The sequence below is a fragment of the Cololabis saira genome, chromosome 8, assembly GCF_033807715.1.
Source record: "Cololabis saira isolate AMF1-May2022 chromosome 8, fColSai1.1, whole genome shotgun sequence".
Taxonomy (NCBI): Eukaryota; Metazoa; Chordata; class Actinopteri; order Beloniformes; family Belonidae; genus Cololabis; species Cololabis saira.
In genome coordinates, this window is record NC_084594.1 from 36384382 (window position 1) to 36403868 (window position 19487).

General features: G+C 48.5%; 1 protein-coding gene across 11 annotated transcripts in view; it reads right to left on the reverse strand.

Annotated features, from left to right (window-relative positions):
- Positions 1 to 19487, reverse strand: part of foxp1b (forkhead box P1b) — a 161295-nt gene that overhangs the window by 80259 nt on the left and 61549 nt on the right. For 9 of the 11 annotated variants that reach the window (XM_061727918.1, XM_061727927.1, XM_061727926.1 and 6 more), the window contains one exon: positions 4155 to 4324. In XM_061727918.1, the coding sequence (XP_061583902.1) occupies positions 4155 to 4313 (159 nt within the window). In that variant the 5' untranslated portion in view covers positions 4314 to 4324. Of the gene's footprint in view, positions 1 to 4154; positions 4325 to 8883; positions 8934 to 19235; positions 19254 to 19487 lie in introns of those variants that run through there. The other 2 variants (XM_061727925.1, XM_061727924.1) reach the window with 2 other exon arrangements.

Consider the following 19487-nt stretch of genomic DNA (forward strand, 5'->3'; position numbering starts at 1 on the left):
GCGCGGGCTCACAGGTGGGCCGCTGCGCGGAGGGTGAGGCTGAGCCTCCTCCACGCAGGCCCAGAGCTGACACAATGGTCCTGGCGGTGTTTATCTGGCAGCCGCAGCTGCACAACACAACTTCCCGTTTCAAAATCATCTAAAACAGTCGTTGCAAAATCACTACTCTTTCATACCGTTGTTTTTTGTTTTCTTTACTCCCCTACAGTGTCTTCACTTCCTCCTCTAGATAACGTTAAAACCACAACTTCCGCAACACAAACAAAAACTGGGGGAAACAAACAGATTCTGGGGCAGATTAAGGTAAAGAAGAGTTAAATAAATAAAACTATTCTGTGAAAACGATTCAAGGTGCTATAAAAGAGAGATAAACACTCCCCAAGGTCTCGCCGCTGCAACAGATACCACATTAAGTTCCTTAAATCGGGAAAATCTGCAACATTTCAAAATCCATTCCTACATTTCAACACCATCTGTCTTTTTCTTGCTCTTTTTTTTTCACACTTAGCTCCCAACAAACAAGCATTTTACTCACTAATAGAGATGTTTAAACCAAGCTTATGGTCCACTTCCCCCCAACCTGACTCGTCCATAAGATGAATTCCCCTGTCAGCATCAAGATGATCAAACAGATTACAATTATTTCATCCCCCATCCTTATTAATGAGGACTGTCTTTCATAGTTATGTTCCCTAATAAGAATAAATGATATGCCAGCGCCAGGTCCGCTGTTCCCACTCGCTCAGGGGACTCTCAAACAAGTCTTTTGAGTCACCCTAAAGGAATAAAGGCGGAATGGATTTTTCTTTTGTTTTTTTTGGGGGGGGGGGGCATGTGTGTCAGTTAGAGGCGTATCAGCGAGCCACAAATAAAACTTAAAAGAACAGACTGAAATGCCACAAAAGTAAAAAGTTATTGACTAATTGAGAAAAGATCGTACTGCCCTGAGGACAATTACGGCGGTTCACGGTGCACGAGCGAGCATCCGGTCAGACGGGGGGGATGAAACGGCCGCCCGCCCGTCTCTCTAATGGAGCTACCTGTGTCAGGAGCTGAGAGGGAAACGTGTGGCTCTTCATCTCCACTTATCACAGGCATCAATTAGCAAAGCTCCTATTTCAAATCAAACAAATGCCAAAGAAATTAACTGCTGGATTTGTTCAAAAAAAGCTGAAAACAAGAAGCAGCGGAGCAGAAAGGAGAGGGCAGGAAAGCTGAGTGCAGTAGACGGAGCAGGGATGGAGGGAGAGGCTTTTCTTCTCCTCCTCCTGTCGGAGCAGACATGCTGAAGAGCAACGACCGGAGAACAGGAGCGTTCTTGGAAGGCCGGCTCTATTCCGGTTTTATTTCATCCCTCCCGGTGTCAAGTGCACGCGCATGACACCGTCTGATCCCTCTGCCTCTCCCCTGACTCACATCTATCAAAGTTGTTACGCTGTTGTCTTTGCAGAGCGAATCAGAATGCGCCCCTGGCAAAGAATGAAGGAAAAGTCAACAGGAATTAGGTTTCGCTGCAACTGTTTACTCAACTGTGGCCTGCAGTTATTGAAATGTTATCCGCGGTGTTGTGTGACTGCTGCGGTAATGAATTCAGCATGGCTGCGACTTTCTCACTGACGACATGTTCCCCCTGAGCTGGGAAAAACCGGGCTGGGAGCCGGGGCCGGGGTCAGGGACCGGGTTCTGGAGCCGGGGGACTGAGGACCGGGAGAACCGGGACAAGTGTATCTCTAACTGGGGGGCTCCAGTACACGAATGAGCCCTCCTCTGGCTCTGCTCGGTACCAATACGCCCCCGTCCTCTGTCCAGATGGCCTGCTGCTGCCACAGACCAAAACCACCCGTCCACCTCACTGGGGTAAACCTGGACGGGTCATCGCTCCATCGCAGGCAAAGTTGCTTTCGTCAACGAATATAACCTTTATCACCTGAGGAAAACGAGACTAGACGCAACGAAAATGCTGGTCATGTGCAACGATAATGAAATATATAATGCAATATCGTAGGGCAGTGGTTCTCAAATGGGGGTACGCGTACCCCTGGGGGTACGTGAAGGCACTACAGGGGGTACGTGAGATTTTAAAATATACATATATTTAAGAAGTAGCATCCATGCAAAAATCCTTTAAAAATAAATATTTCATAAAAAATTGAGGAAAATATAAGTCTAAATTCATAAAATTAATTTTATCTTCAGGAGTAGGCTATTCAACTTATTATCCTAAAACCCCAGAGTATCCCCCACTCCAGGATGGTTCCACCTAACCTGTCAATCACTTGGACCAACGATGGAGTCGTGGTTGAAGCGTAGCAGCAATATTTTTATGTTTAATAAATCACTTACTGATGGCACAGTGCTCTGTTTTAGGTCTTTTTTTTTTACAACCAAAAGTGCTTTGTGCTGGTTAGGGGGTACTTGGCTGAAAAAATATTTCACAGGGGGTACATCACTGAAAAAAGATTGAGGACCACTGTTGTAGAGGAATAAAAACAAGACTAAAATGTAGATTACAAAATAAAAAGCTAAAATGTGTCTTCATTTTCATTGACCAAAACGAGAAGAGACGAAATGTTCCAACAAAGATCCTTAATGTCCATGTTTCCAGTAGTTTCTCTGGTTTAGTTCTGCTGGGTGACGTTAGTCCTCAATCCCAGTCGCTGCAGCGGGGAATCAGATCCAGAAGATGCAGCTGCAGAGTTAGAGGCTGATGCCGTTAACGCAGAGCTCTAGGTTAACGTACATTAAAAACAAAGTTACAGAGAGAAACGCAGGTAACTTCTCTGGGACTGGGAGAAGAGGAAGAACCATCTTTGGATACACTTTCCTACATAGACGTGGAAAACAAAACAGAATGTGTCGTCGAAAAACAAAAAGATGGGGAGAAATGCGGAAAAATAAATATCTTGGAAACTCAAATTAGAGCGTTTTCTGTATCTGGAATGAATGTATTTTTGAGTCTAATAAGGTAACAATAATATAATAGTAAGATAACCTTGTTTCAATTGTAAAATGGGTTTGGTTAAATACAATCTTTGACTAAAACGAGACTAAAACATCATCAGTTTTGTTCGACTAAAACTAGACTAAGCACCCTCTGCTGGGGTTTGAACCAGCAACCAGCGACCCCGCCGCCATCAGAGGCGTGAACATCACGCACCTCGCGGTTCTGAGATAACAATGTGCACGTTTGCCTTTTTAGCCCTTTATTCATTATTAATACATTCTCCTGACGTGTTTCATCCCCTCTACAGATCATTGACCAGAGAAGCTGCACATTTATAGTGACAACTTTCCACATGTAGCTTAAAACACTGAGTTCTGCTACCGATGAGCTGCGGGTGCATTTCCTGCGTGAGGAGAGGCTGGACCACTCCAGCCAGGAACGGGAGGCAGCGGGATGATGATTAACGTCAATGCTGCGTCACGGAGCAGCTGTACGAGGAAGAGCGGCGCGCCGCAGGACCGTCTCCCTCCTCGTACACAAACTGACGGATGCGCTTTGACAACAGACAACAGCAAAGCGGCTGCGCATCATCACCAAACAGCTCCTGACAACAACCCTCGCCGCGCTGTCGGGGGAGAGCCAGATAGCGGCAGACACGCTGATCTTTTCAGCGGCGTTTCCTCAAACGCGGCGTCGTGTGCCACACGTACCGCTGACACCCACAGAAAGAGCGTGTCTGTTCGCCTCAAAGTCTGAGACGGCGGAGCGCTCCTCAGCTCGGATGACGGGATGCATCTCCACACCTCCGCGGCGACGCGGCAGAGTGTGGCATTAGTCGGGAGTGTGAGCGCTGTTTACAATGAGCCAGAGGAAAACGCTGTCATCCTATTGGATGTCATGGTTCCCTAACTGTCTACAGAATCCCGCCGCACCTACATACTTAAAATATGTTTGAACATGCTGATGAATATTTCAGCTAAATGCAGATGCTGCATGCTGGGATAAACACACTCACAACCAAACAATCACAGAGGAAGAGCACTTCTCCTTCTTTAAATATTCACACGGGGACTCAATATACATAAATAATAATAATAATGTGTTTATGTACGGGATGTACTTTGAGGTGGGATTAAATATTAAGAGGCACTTTGAGCAGCAGATTGGGCCTGCTGTTGACAGGTGTGTGTGTGTGTGTGTGTGGGTCTACCTGCTGCTGCTGCAGGTGCAGGAGGTCCACGGCCGTCACGTCCACCGACGGGGTGGCGCTCTTGGGTCTTCCCTCCCTGGACGCCGTCTCCACGCTGGCTCCTCCATTCTGATTGGCCGGTCCGTTGCTCGTCACCTCCGTCCCAGATTCTTGCATCATGACTCAGAAACCTGAGAGAAGAGGCAGAGAGGGAAAACAGGGACAGAGAGGAGCAGCTGTAAAAACACGCAGCCATGAGGTCAAACCATAAACATCTGTCGTGTCCTTCTCACACAAGTCCACTTCGGTGCACGTTCCCCCGTCGCCTCGTCCATGTGTTTGCAGCATGTGCGAGGAGGCGAACGCACGTACCAACACATGGACAAACACATGAACAAACATTCGTACAAACAAACTTCCCCTGAGCAGAGCAGCTCCGTCCATCCAGACCGGAGGAACAGAGCAGAGAGATTCAGGCCTCAGGGTTTTGTGTTTGTGTTCCCCATCACAGGCAGAGGTGTGGTGGAGGTGGAGGTGGAGAGGCCGGGGCCGGGGTCCGGGGCCGGGGGCCGGGGCCCGGGCCCCGGCCCCGCGCACTGCAGAGGAACCCAACCTGAGCCGAGCCAGAGCACAGGCGCCCAAGAAAACATTGGCCCTCCAAAACCAAACACGTTCTATGGAAATGGATCTATTTATTTGCACGGCTCCCAGAAGAACCACGGCAGAATGGCTTTTTAATGGGAAGCAGGGGCCCGGCGTGGGGCCCGCCAGAGGATCTCCATGAGAAACATGCAGGCGGGTGCTGGGGGGGCGCCGACGCCGGCATGCAGGTCTGAACGGCCTCACGGCCTCACGAGCTGGGAAACATCCTCGTTCACAACTTCAGCTGAACGATTGAACGATGACGTTAATGCTGCAGTCCAGTTTTAGGAATATATACCCCCACCCCATCTGGCACCACATAATATATATATATATATATATATATATATATATATATATATATTGTATAGTATAGTATTATTAAAAATAAATGCAGTTAGACTCAAATACACATCTGTACATTTGAATATGAGGTGTTTATCTTGTTGTCTCAAAGCTTTTTTTTCCTTCCTTCCTTCCTTCCTTCCTTCCTTCCTTCCTTCCTTCCTTCCTTCCTTCCTTCCTTCCTTCCTTCCTTCCTTCCTTCCTTCCTTCCTTCCTTCCTTCCTTCCTTCCTTCCTTCCTTCCTTCCTTCCTTCCTTCCTTCCTTCCTTCCTTCCTTCCTTCCTTCTCCTCTCTCCCTTCCTCACTCCCATCCATCCTTCCTTCCTTCCTCCCTCCCATCCTTCCTTCTTTCCTTCCTTCCTCCCTCCCATCCTTCCACCCTCCCTCTCTCCCTTCCTTCCTCCCTCCCATCCTTCCTTCCTCCCATCCATCCTCCCATCCTTCCTTCTTTCCTCCCTCCCATCCTTCCATCCTCCCATCCTTCCTTCTTTCCTCCCTCCCATCCTTCTTTCCTCCCTCTCCTCTCCTCCCTCCCTCCTGTCCTTCCTTCCTCCCTCCCCTCCTTCCTCCTTCCCTCCCTCCCTCCCTCCGTGCACACCCCCCCCCCCCCCCCCCCCCCCCATCAGCGGGATGGGCGCGGGCGACACTCGTGCATATCTGCGCCCGTATTCCTCTAATCAGTGAAATGATTTACAGCTATTGTGCGCTGGTCTCTCCTTCCTGGCGCAAAGCGTCTCGCCTCCCAATTCCAGGGCGGTTAATGAAGCTGACCAAGTCAGGCAGAAGCAAATTAACTTGGCTGATTAATTATTTATATGAAGCAGAATAAATGCTTTAAAACACAGGGCCTCATAACGAAGGAATGTGGATTCATGGTGGAGAGTAGCCGGCCGGCCGGCGTGGTTTACGTGTGCCGGAGCACACGGCGTCTCCGGGGATCGGAGCTGAACTCCCAGGCGCCGCGGGGACACACACTCACGCTGACAGATGGAAAATTGGAGTTGACAACTTGTCACTCAGAATATTTACAGAACGCAGGTGAGATCATCTAGATGTGAGATTACTGAAAAGAAGAAGAAAAAAGAAAAAAAGCTGCTTTGAATCCCGCTTCTCAAGGACACTTTGAAAGCTCAGATTCATTATTAGTCACTGGAGGCCACAAAGAGCTAAAACAGTACCGGGTCCACGGCTCAGAGCAGAAGCACACGATGGTTTGCATCCTCACGACTGAAGAAGCCCGTGTGCAGGAGACGGGCCCGAGTGAGTCATCCGACGCGGCGGCCCGCGCCGGTTCAGTTGTGTGTCACAACTCCCCCACACTTATTGGCCCGTCTGTGCAGCTCGGGCCGGCCTACAGGCCCCGTTCTCTGGGATGTGCTGGTCCGCCCCCCTCCCCCGCCCTGCAGACAGATGTTGACCCGGCTCACCCCTCCAGTCTGGCACGGCCCTCCTCCATAATGGGATTTGCTAAACAAGGAGTGAGCAGCAGGGATACTGTGGGACGGGACGACCAGCCACCGACTCCATCTGCAGGCCGCGCTCGCAGCCGCGGCTCTTAGGAGAGCAATTAACCCAACCCGTCCTCTGGCCAAATTAAATGCCGTCTCAAACGCTGACTTTCTACCACGTGCAGGAAAAGGAGATTTCTTTCTTTCTCTTTATTTTCCCTTAAAGCTAAAAAAAAAAAAAAAAAAAAAAGGGCAACACTAATGGCTATTTTACATGCACTGTCATTGCCGGCAAAATTTTCATAATTGTTACGGAAAGGCGTAAATTTCCAAGTGCATGGCATCTCCAAAAGTAATCAAGAGAATGAGCCGCAGGGCTACTTTAATGTATGCAAAACTAGTGACCCACAATAGAGGAGAGAAAGACTACAATAAATGCAAAGTAATGCGTGCATGCTTGGAACCGGCACTGATGAGGGAATGGCTAAAATTAACACCCAATTAATTTTAGAATTGACAAACAAATGAAACCCATAAATCTACTTTCTCATTAATTTTTCCACCGAATAATTCAAAGCCGCAATATCGCGTATGAAAAACTTGGAGGAAAGAAAAATGGAAAATGGGCATTATCCATCATAAATTTCAAGCAGATAGGAAAGAGCCTTATTAGAGAGCTGCGCTGATAACGGCGCGCCGAGGCGAGCTGAGGCGCGGGCGACCCGGCCTTTTACTTCCCCTCTGCTCAGGGGACGGCCCGGTGTCCGATGACGACGGAGACCCGTCTCCCATCAGGTCCAGTTTAACAACAGATTAGCTGTAGTTGTGGGTCACGTGTCCTGAAACGGTGCAGTCCTGCGTCATGTGTGCAGGCCTCAAACACAAACATTTCAGCTTATTACCGTGTTGGTCTGTTGTTTGCTGGGAACGTGACAGAAAACCAAACAATTAAAACAGCCGTCGTTCCAGGAGACGGGAACGAGACGGGCAGAGAAGCCGGCTGCTGCTGATTATTAGATGCCTCTTTGCTCTTCGGGGGGACTCGCTGGAAGAATAAATAAATAAATACATTTTTTATAAAGCGAACAAACACTGGATAAAAAACAGGGGTTGTTGGGGGCAGAGTCTCTATTTGTTTACAGTTTGTTGTGTTGTTCTGCCTCAGATACGCAGCGCCCGGCGCAGACGGGCATCACGTGGATCCCACCTGAGCGGGCAGGTGGAAGGTTAAGAACGGCTCACCGGGCCGGCCCTCTCCGGAGAGCTAACGCCAGAGACGTTCAATAAACGAGACAGCCCTGAGACAGCCCAGTTTCCTGTATCTGTGTCACGTGGGTTTCCCCCCTGCCCCGCCCCTTTAGGAGACAGGAAGTAGGTCCTGAGTCTATTGAGTCCTATGGGAAAAGTGAACGTGAGCACAGATTATTACCAATTCCTTCGCCCCATAGTAACCTAAGTAAATATGGGACCCATTTTTCAAAAGCCACAAACCTTCTGAACATTCTGACACCAAAATGGACATTTTCAGACCGACAGATTAGGAGAAAATGAACTTTGTTTGAGACCTGTCTCTGTCTGAGCAACACACTCTCGCCAGATTTGGCTCTTATCGTTTTCCCATCGGATAAAATGAAGTTTAAAACTAAAATAAAACTTGCTTCTTTGCTTAATAATACTGTTATTGTTATTATTGAAGTCTTTTTGGAAGGGAAAAAAAATATTAGACTGATCCGATGATCTTGTAGTGGGTGGGCGACCACGCCCACTTAGGAGACCGGAAGTGTATACCATTTCATACCATTGGCAGTAACGGTAATGCCCTATCTTCTGTATGGAGTATCTTTGCTAACGCCTGTCCCTCCGTCATGAGCGCCTGGAATCCCACAACCTTCAGAAAGCAGCGGTGGATCCGAGGCGGGGTCGGCCCGCGCAGCTGCGCTCTGACCCGTCTCCTCATCGCGCTGTTTTCCTTTAGCGCTCGTGACAGTAAAGGCCTCGCCGGCCACCTGCTCCGGCGCGCCCGGTTCTCACACAGCCCTTGTTTACACAAGCGCACAACAAAAGCACAACATCTTTGGGGCGGGAGATAAAGACACACGGGATGAAACGGCGGGAGAGAGGCCGACTCCAGAGCTGTTTAGGTTCGGCTTGGTTGCTAGACTAGACAACACACCGCCGTGTACCGAAGGTGCGACTACAGAATGCTTCCCAAGGCTGCTCGAGGCCTTATCTTTGGTGTTATTTTGGCTCCTGGAGCTGGGGAAAAGTTAAAAAAGACAAACACAAGTTGCATGTAAAAAAGAATAATACAGAACCTCCTCTATCACAGCCTTCATCACTGATAGCTGCTCCTGGTCTCTCTGGAAAACTCCCCTCTGGACGGGATGCAGAAACCCTAGAAGGCTCTCAGACGCCGCCTCCAAACCTGCAACCGCCGCCATCGTCAAGGACTCTGTGAGTCGACCGGGGTGCACCCGTGGGTACACTTGGGGGTGCACTCAGTCCCAGGCTGCACCCGCTGACCCCCACAGGGACCAGGAGCCTGCAGCACCAGACCACTCCGAACTCACAGGTCCTCCGCAGACCCGGTCCACTCACGCCGGCAAAACCAGGCAGCTGTTTGTTTAATAAGTGATGGTTGCCATGGGGACAGTAAACAGGAGGAGCTGGGCTTGTGTTTATGAACAAACACGTCTCCTTGCAGGAGCCATTTAATATTAACCAGGTGGAATGATCGGCCCATTTCCCAGGTGACACTCAGGGCAAGCCCAGTGTAAACAGGCCCGGCGAGGGAGGGGGGGGAGAAGGGTGGGGGGGGCTTTAGGGAATCAAGGTTGATGCAAATACAGCTCTGACCAGAATAAACAGAGAGGCAAATGTCAAGATAAACAAAAAGTCCCTCTCCTGACATCTGAAGACGCATTAAACTGGTGCGTTGCAGCTGCTGGCAAAGTCGCCGTGAATGAGAACAAGGAAGGGAGGGGGGGGGGCGGCCTGCAAGGTGGTCTCCCGTGGAAACACATCATTGTCAAGCAAAGCAATCGAGTGTTTCTCCTAAACCCAACAAACTGTGGCTCTTCACAGCAGCACGGCGAGGAACTTGTAAAAACATGTTAAACATTTACCTCATTCAATTATTCAGTAACTAGGTTTGTGGACGGGGCTGGGGGCGGAGCTACGGCATCCACAACACGGTGCTGCAGATAAAGAAACCTAAATAAAAGCAGAACATTAACCGGAGCAGAGGGATGTTTACGATCTAACTGGCTGTTTACTGGATCAAAAACATAATTACTGAAAAACAGGTGATTACAAAAGAGCAGGAAGTACTCCGGGGGGGGGTTTCCAGCCTCACGTCTCCCTGACTAGGAGCCTTTCATGCATACAGCAACCTGCCATGTGCTGAAGTGAGCTTCTGTGTTTTCATCACATCCCCAACTGATCACATTTACCACACACACACACACACACACACAAAGGAAGGCCTAAACTACAAGGAAAAACACATATTTATATCGCATCAGGACGACCGTAACAGGATTCTTCAGCATGAAATCTGGATCCAAAGCTATTACTCCTGCGTGAGCAGAGAGCAGCACAACATCCCGGTGGCGGCGCCGGCGACGCGAGCATCAGCCCCGTATCACGCCACAAACCCAGCTAAATTAAAAAATACAAATAAGGAGGGGAGTAGACGGAGACTCCAGGAGAGAGTCTGAGTAGATCCATAATTTCAGAAAACACATAGAGCCGTTTGCCTCCTTGGCATGAGGCCGCGCGCGGAGCAGCTCGGCGTGAAGGCCCGCTGTGCTCAGACGATGACAGGATGTGCCAGAAGTAAGGCAGGCCACGGTATTTTTAGTGCGACTGGGGCCGATGGAGAGTAAGTAAATAGAGAAGTCTAATGAGTTTAAATCTGGTTGCGCATGAATGGAATAGTAATTCTGGGATGTGGGGCCCGTTTTAGGAGCGCTGCGCCACACATCTTTTTCCCAGCGACTCTCCTTCATCTGACTTTGATAGCCGGGCTCACATGTGGCTGCTGCCCATTAACACTGCAGCGGGAGGACAGACACCAGGAGACGGGAGGGGGGGGGGGGGGGGGGGGCTGCTGACCACGGGCTCCAGGCGCACGCCGCTTCCCTCGCGCTCACCTCAGGCCCACGTGGGCTCAGAGCACAACACAAAGCCGACCCATCCGGCCGCCGGGGGGCTGCAGCAGCACCTATTCTGGTACCGCAACTTAAAGAGTTTCATGGGTTTTCTAATCAGTTTTAATTGCAGTCCCGGGAAGGCGGGGGCGCTCCGGCGGGAGCGTCCGCAGAGGAAATGTGTCAGATGCATTTTTCCTGGGAAAAGAGTTGGCCTTCACAAACTTGTCTAATTAATACTGCGTGCCCGTGCAAGAGGAGGACGAGATTATTACCACTGCTGCCTTTTGGGGGACGTCGGTTCACCGGAGCGGCCGGCTCCTCTGTGAGCTGACGACGTGGAGTCTAATCAGTTTGGGGGAAAGCTGAGCTGCGCGGCTAAACCGAGGAGGACCTGTGGTAAACCGCGGCCGCCCGCACAAAGCAGCCGCTAATTACTGTCGAGTAAGTCGTCAACCCTGCCAGATGCATGTATTATACTTCCTCTCTCATTATCAGCCGTGACAAGTGGAAGAAACTGATGCTGACATCCTTCTGAACGGCGTCCGGGACAAAAACACGCGGTGCATTTCCATCCCCGACTCTTCTGATCCCAGTTCAGGCCGAAAGGTTTTCAGATCAAAGCATGGGACGGGAGAAACCCCCCCGACCTCGTAAATACACCCGCTCGGCATCCTGACAGAGTCTCCAAAGGCGGACGCTGGGCGGCAGGAAATTACCATATTCTCAGCACTATAAGACGCACCGTATTATAAGGCGCACCTTCAATAAATGACCTCTTTTAAAACCACAGTTCATATAAGGCGCACCGCATTATAAGGCGCACTAAATATATGGTAAAATACCGTACTATAGTGACTGGGGTTGAGTTACGTATCTACCTGATGGAGCTGCGCTACAGGAAATGCTACAAAGTCCTACAGCAAATGCAAAAAAACCATGTATGTCAAACTTTATTAACAAAATAAAAACCAACTAGATTACCCACAATCCCCCTGACTACAGTAACAGAAATTACCGTAATGATCATATATAAGGCGCACTGCCAGTTTTGAGGAAATTAAAGGCTTTTAGGTGCGCCTTATAGTGCGGAAAATACGGTACATCAACCTGCCGGGTCGGTCCACATGACAGTTTGTCGTTGCAGGTTCCCCCGAACACACAAAACCATTTCTGATTAATATTAAGCATATTTACGATTTAAGATCTGTGTTGGGACCACTGGGATCAAAGTGGACCCGGGAATCCTGTGGCGTGCGGCCTGCCTTAATCACAAAAGCAAACTACTGATGTTCCACATAAATCTCACCTTTACACACCGGCTACAGCTATGAGTTATTTCAGGGATGGGGTCCTCACCCACAACTCTGGTCTGAGTTTAGCGGCGAGGCCTCCTGCAGACGCCTCCTCAGCACCATATCAGGCCCATTTAAGCCTAAACAGCATCTCTTCCCTTCTAGCCTGCTCACTTACCCACGAGGGGGTTAAACAGCATGGGAGTTTTGAGTTCCATTAGGTTGTTAAACTGAAGATAAAGGGCGCAGGGCTAAATACCAAAAGACGGTACATGAATTTCTGGGATTTAATGGAATCAGGTTTTAACAACTCTTTTTTGTTAAATACAGCCCATGTCAGGATGATGCGTCCCACTCATAAAGCAGCACAATGACAACGTACAGTGGCACTAATACAAGGACATAGTTCATCATGACATTTTCTGCAATTCCCAACTGATTAGGGTCATTATGTTGGAGGCCTGATTTATGTAGTCATTTCCTCTCACCAATCCTGCATCAATGAATCTTAATGAATTGGTAAATAAGGGTGAAGATTACACTATGTGACACCGCAACATTTCTCACCCTCAACGGCCGAGATTTATGTAGCCAATTAGAGACTAACAGAGAAAATTGGCTGGCAGCAAAATAATATTCTTTATGGGCCAAAATGGAGGAGCTTTCTCAGTGAAGGGCAATTGTATTGTCAGTGTTAAAGTCCATAAAGCATCCTCCTAACCCACCTTCAGAAACTCCTCCCGCAGGCGCGCCATTGTGAGGCGGCGCGTCTGCAGAAGTGTCTTTAACATTCACCGTGACCGGCCTCACATGTTTGATCAGCATAAACCCGACACAGAGCGACAAACATGTTTACCTTCTCGCTGCAAACGTCAGACAATCAGGCGACGTGAGCCGCGGCTCCTCTAATGAAGACACAGGAGCTTTTATCAAGGCCGGCCGTGTCAGAAATATGCCTCTTTCATACCCACATCAAATAAAACCTGTGTACAAAGAAGCCAATTATTTGCGCTAAACATATAATAAGGCGATATTTTTCAATTAGTTTTTTAGTGAGGAGAAGAAGAAAAAAAAGGAGCTTTCTTACAAAACACAACCACAAAGCCTTCATCTTGGTTCTCAAAGACGGTGGATATGAGAATACGATCACGTCTTTGATATACGTCTGAACAACACACGGCCCCGGACTCTTTCCCACTTTCCAGGCTCATCATTATTACAGCCGTGATAAATGTTATTTTCTTACATGTACATTAAGGGGTGCCGAGGATGATTACGGAGAGGAGCAAACAGGTTTTTTGTGTATCACTACAAAGCACAAAAAGCTTTGCCTGCTTATTAATACCAACTTCTTAAAAAGGCACTTAGAGTTATAATGAGCGCCTTTATGTATTACATATTGTGACTAGATTTAGTGTGAGGAAGCGGCTCTCCACATCAAACACGCTGGCTTGCTATTAGGCGGAGGGGCTGAGGGATGCTGTGTGAAAAGGAGTGGAAAATTAAAGCTGAAGCAACGCAGGAAAGGGCTTAATTTACTGGCATGTACAGTATGCAAATGAGATTACTCTCAGCTTAACTGCATCATTTATGTCCATAATAACAGCATCATCATTACAGGGCTCAAATTAAATTACACTCCAATTAGCATATCAAAGTGATTGGTTAAAGTTGAAAACAAATACCAAATGTTGTTAATGAACATCTGTAATCACCATGTAGGCTCTCAGCGAAAACATCCAAAACAAATATGTGTTTGGGAGAAGGGGCGGCATATCCTCCGCAAACAAGGCGCCAGTCTGCCGGCACGTGCGCGCGTGCGCGTTGGCGTGCAGCGTGCTGGTAGGATGGAGCCGTTTCACCTGCAGAGCTCCACACACTCAGGATATATTTCCCAAACTCCAGGAGATCAAAGATCCAATTTCCCACAGTTGCCACTTCAGGAGCTCATCAATAAAATACTAATCACTTCACGGCTGATTCAGAGACTGAAGCCTCGGCTCAAGGCTTAGGGGAGACGTCCGTATCGCACAGAAACACCTCTGCTCCGGCTGTCGGGGCTGCTGTTCGACGTGCAACGCTCTCCGCCGCAGACACTCGTGACACACAGTATATACGTATAATCTGCAGGGGATGGGGTTTTTTTTATTTCTTAGCAGCTTCGTCCCTGAAGCCCGCGCTGGGCTCCGGCAGCCCCCACAGCGCCTCCTCGGGCCCTCTGGCGGGAACATCCACCAAAACCAACACGTTTCACTTCCATCCACCTCACTTCATCCAGAGTTGGTGAATCCAAAAAAAAGTATTTGTTCTCCGAGCGCCACTTTCTCCAGCCGCCTCAGTCCTCCCTCTCGGCAGCGGTATACGTTACAACATTTTAAAGAAGCGTCTTCTTATTTTATTCATTATGGATCCATTAAAAGGCCTTATTCCTGCAAGTATGTAGAGGAGCTGCCTTTCAAGGTAGCGCTGGGGCAAATCTTCTCCATCAGCTAATGACGGCACTCATTACACGGAGAAGCCGGCTAATGAAGGCGCGGTGGCCGGGCCGCTCCCTCGCCCCGCTACAGCCCTATGAAATGCTAATATCTCACATCTAATTAAAGGATACCCAGGTCCAGATGCACCTTCACGGCTAGTAGCTGGTAACATAAATTTTATTTTTCAACACTACACTACACCCGGAGATGTGCTTGAGCAACATCCCATTATTTCATATTTAATACCCCCACCAGCGCCGGGCTTGCCTCGCCGTAAGCCTCTCCTCTCTTCTCCTCCTTTCCTGGAGCAGCTTTCCATCGTGTTTTCGAGCAGGAGGGGTTTTTTTTTTTTCTAATATTTTCTACTTTACTTTATCTTTTGCTCAGCGTGGTCCTTTAAAGTGGCTCCTGAAGTAAACACGCACAACAGCTTTTTCTATGCGTGTGCCACGGGGGGAAAGGTCAGGGTAAAAAACAAAGAGAGGAGGAGAGGAGAAGGGCGGGAACTCGCCGCTGTGGCTCCTGCAGCACCGGTATACATTTACAATGTTTACACATCTCTGGCTGTAAATATGTTTACAAGAAAAACTGCTGCCTTTCTCAGAAAGCGACCTTGAAGCCGGTAAACAACCTTTCACAAAGTTCATTAACGTCAAAGAGAAGACGGTCTTTCCCCTCGCTCGGACTGAAAAAAAAAAAAAGGTCAATGCCATTACCTTATCAACAAAATACTGCTGCAGCGGGCTGGATTTACGGTTCGATGCCAGCAGGTCCTGCCTGGAGCACCTTACAGAGAACCCACCCTGCTGTCTGGCCGCTGCTGTCAACTGAGGAGAACGGATTTCACATCTTCTCCAGGCTTCAAGTGTTTGTTTTTTTCTTTGAATACATAAGTAAATAAAAGATAGCAGGAGACTTTCTGAAAATGCACATCAGTACGTAACCAACGTGTGATCACTTCCAGCTGGAGGATCCCTCGTTGCTCATGTGTGGCGTTACACGGGGCCGGGGGGGGCGGGGCTCTGTCTCAGACGCCATTGGGCGAGAGACGGGGTACGGAGATAAACAAGACCACCCTTTCACACTCACTACTACACTCAGCCCACCAGAAGAAGAAGAAGAAGAAGAAGAGTCTTCTTGCTGTCATGGTCCATCTGAATGTGCCTCTTCAGCGATGGATCGGGAGCACTTTTACATCGGTTCGGTTCCACCACTTGCCAAAGCTAAGGAGTAAAACGCCTGACTTTAAAGGTCAGTGTTAAGAACATATCACATGACGCGTGTTTGATCCCGGCCCAAGTATTTTCCCAAGGATTGTGCGGCTCTGTTCTGTGTAAATCACGCAGTCTGACCTTCTACATTCCTCATGTTCGGTCCTCTCATTCATCTACAGGCACAGATAATACTGGGCAAATATCATAAACGTGAGGATTTTAGGATTGAGGTGAGGCTGTCATCATTCCCAGCCGACTGGGAAAAAAAAAAAATCACATCTGAACGAACTCTGTTTCCCAACTGCTGCCGGACTCACCTGCGGGGCGGTTACCTGGCTCTGAGCTGCGGCAGAAGCGGCTACTTTTTACAATGTTATTTACACTGACTTTGCTCCTGCAGCAGGATCCCTGCAGCCGTTCTCCCTTAAATCATCAGAAGATGTTTCTAAACACAGCCGAGTCGTGGACTTGGAGCCAGGGCGTGACCCGCCGCTGAACCAGCCTCTGCTCGGCCGCTCCAAACACCAAACCCCCCCCTCCACCCCCCGATAAATAACTCTGCACAGCAAACAGAGGCCCATCAGTCAGCCTGCACACAGCCAACAACAGGACAGGGACAGAGATTGATGGAGAGATACAGACAAATAAAGAAAGACCACGAGAAGAGGGGACAACAAAGAGAGGAGGGGGTGTGGGGGGGGGATCAAACGCTGGAAAAGTAGATAAAAAGCCACGGCGGGCCGAGCCCAGCAGCCTGGAAGGCCGGGCGCTGCAGGACTGAGAGGGGCTGCGTTGCCGAGCTGTGACATTTGTTTCTTATTGTCTAAGTGGCAGCTGCACGCATCCCCCCGCGAGGGGCCCCTCGGCTCGGCGCCGGCCGCTTTGACAGGGAGGTAACCATATTAGGACGGGTATGGTAAAGTAAACAATAACATAGTTGCAATGAGATGGAAATTTTTCAGCTAATGGTGTTTGTCATTCCTGTTTTCAGTGCACTGAGCCCTGTGTTGTTTCTAGCCGGCCAGAGAGACTTTGTTTATGAAAACAATGTGGGAGCCAAGGCTAAAAGCAGAGGGAGAAACGGGGAGAAATCATAAATAAATATCACACTGAAAAATACCTCCACTTCTTTCATTTACACAAATAAATCCACGCTTGGTTGGGACCTGCTTCTCACTTTTTCTCTTCCCTTCCAGGCCACGTCTGCACGACGGCAGCTCGGTCTGAAATCGTGTTCTCCTCTTAAATTCACCAGGACAAGTAAAAACAATGAACAGAGGAAAAAAAACAATATTGTTTTAATCCATTTGAAGGAATATTTGCTAACGTCTAGCGGGCGTCATCTAGCTGCCGTGTTAGGCCACGACCGTTTAGCACTTTAGTAGTTCAAAAGCCATGCGGCTCACGGAGCCACGGTGACCAGAAGTGACCGGAGAGACTCAGTGAAGTAAAGATGGAGGAGAAACCGAGGCCTGCTCAACTCTGGACAAGAGCCGGAGCTGTATAACGGACCACGGGGCTAAAAACCGCCGCCGCGCCTCTGTGCTGCTTTACGCAGAGAGAACCGCAGGCTGTCGTACCCCGAGCACAACGCCGTATTTTTGCATCTTTGTACAAATTTTAATCGTCTAGAAGCAACAACAGGACTGTTTAATCCGACGTGCACACATGCACGACAGACAATCATCTTGACATTGAAGACCTTGAAAGGACCAATAAAAGTAATCCCAGTCTGAGGTTGTTACTGCAGCCCTGGAGCCTTCTAAACCCTGAGTGAGCCAATCATTTATGCAGGATACTGTGACATCACAGACCAGGACCTCAGCTAACGGAGCAAAATTAGTCTTTTTACACACACACATGCACACGCCAAAGACATGAAGCTACTTGGACCAAAGGTGAGCCTGAAATGACCCAGCTGCAACCAGCTGTGCTGCTCCTATTGGGACGATAAAGTCAGACATCAACGGATGTCTTCTTCCTATTCAATTCAGGTTTATTTATCTAGCGTCCATTACTATACAAAGTGTCTCTAGGTCAGTGGTTCCCAACCTGGGGTCCGGGCCCCCCTGGGGGGGCGCCAGAGATCTCTGGGGGGGCGCGAAACTTTGTCTGCTTTGAAATTATGCAGTTGTAAAAATTATATTTGCAAATGAGTCATTCATAAGACATTGTTAGATATAATTTATGAATGTCTTGAATATTTTTTGTTTTTTATACACTGGTGACAAACACAGGAAATAATTGAATCCCTTATTATTATATCATTACTCAACATATAATCTACTCCGACAGGTTGTTAAAGGAAAAATGTTAAAAAATGTGGTCTCATATTAAAAGAGACATTTTTCAGAAATATTTTTATGTCCTTTTATGTCCTTTTGTGCGTATTTTATACATTGGTGACGTTGGAGAAAAAAAAAACATAATTAATGTTCATTTTTTCAATTAAAGACTATTTTGGTGCTAGTACGTACGGGTCGGGGGGCCTGGCTGGTCTTAGCCACAAGTAGGGGGGGCTCCAAGGAAAAAAGGTTGGGAACCACTGCTCTAGGTGGTCTTCAGAGACCCAGGATGACCTCGGAGCCAGTTCTCTCCATGAGAGGGAAAGGAGCTGTTGTTGACGGCGTGGAGCAGGTAACGCTCCCTTCACGCGCGCCACACGCCGAGAGCACGACTGTTCTGCTCAAGCTGAACATTTCTGACTCGGTTTAAAGACGTCTTATCAGTCAGTCAATCAGAATAACGGCTTATAAAAACCAGAATGAATCAGAGCGGGATGGCAGCTCTGAGTCAAACCAAATAACCGTCACGTTATTCGACACGCCTGCATCCAAATGATCTTTTCTTTATTTCGGCGGCAGGCGAAGATTTCGTTTAATGGAAAGTAGCTGAAAGAAGTGCCGCGCGGGCAGGAAGTGGAAGCAGACTCGTCCACTCCTGTCCTCCGCGTGGACTTTCTTTGTTTACTTTTCCGCCACCTCTCTCTCCATCGCTCACTCGCTCTCAGCCTCATCCCTAATCTCGCACCAGAAATGCAAGCTGTTTATTTGTGCAGGACTGAAGCCGTTCCATCAAGGAGCCCCACCAGGTGCTTTATCCCTAAAAGGGATTTGTTTTCTAAAATAAACAGAGAAAGAAGAGGACTGCCAGACTCCCATTTACCACGACGCCAGGCGAGTGCAACAAAGTCGCAACTAACCAAATAACACAATTACGGGAACTTTTTTACATAGCGACAAACCATCAATAACCCCCCCGAATGCATCTCCATTCATAAGTTCATACTTCCTCTCCTCAGGTGAGGGAGCGCGTGCTACTATGCGTTAGATATCCCATCATCCTCTGTCCAGCGTGGACTTCTCCAGACTCCAAAATAAATAAAGAGAACAGAGACTTTGCTCCGAAGACAACAAATCAATCACAAAAGCCGGGGCTGAAATAGAGAGTTTGTCACTTTTTCTCTCACGTTTCTGATTTTCTTTTCATCTCGCCGTGACACGACTCATCTGCAGATGGATTCTGCTTACTTTTGTGGCCGGAGTCAATCTCGCGGCGAGTCTCTGTCACGTCAGCCGTCGGCACCTGGTAGCCGACTGTCATGATTAAACCTCCCCACGCCGAGCGGGACGAGGGCGCACACATCCGTCAATACGCCTCAGACCAGAAGACGACGTGTCTGCTGGAGGCTGATAGAAAAATAGATTGAAACCCCACAAACCTGTTTTCACCAACATTTTATATATATATATATATTTTTTTTAAGTAGCTTCAAGTTCACA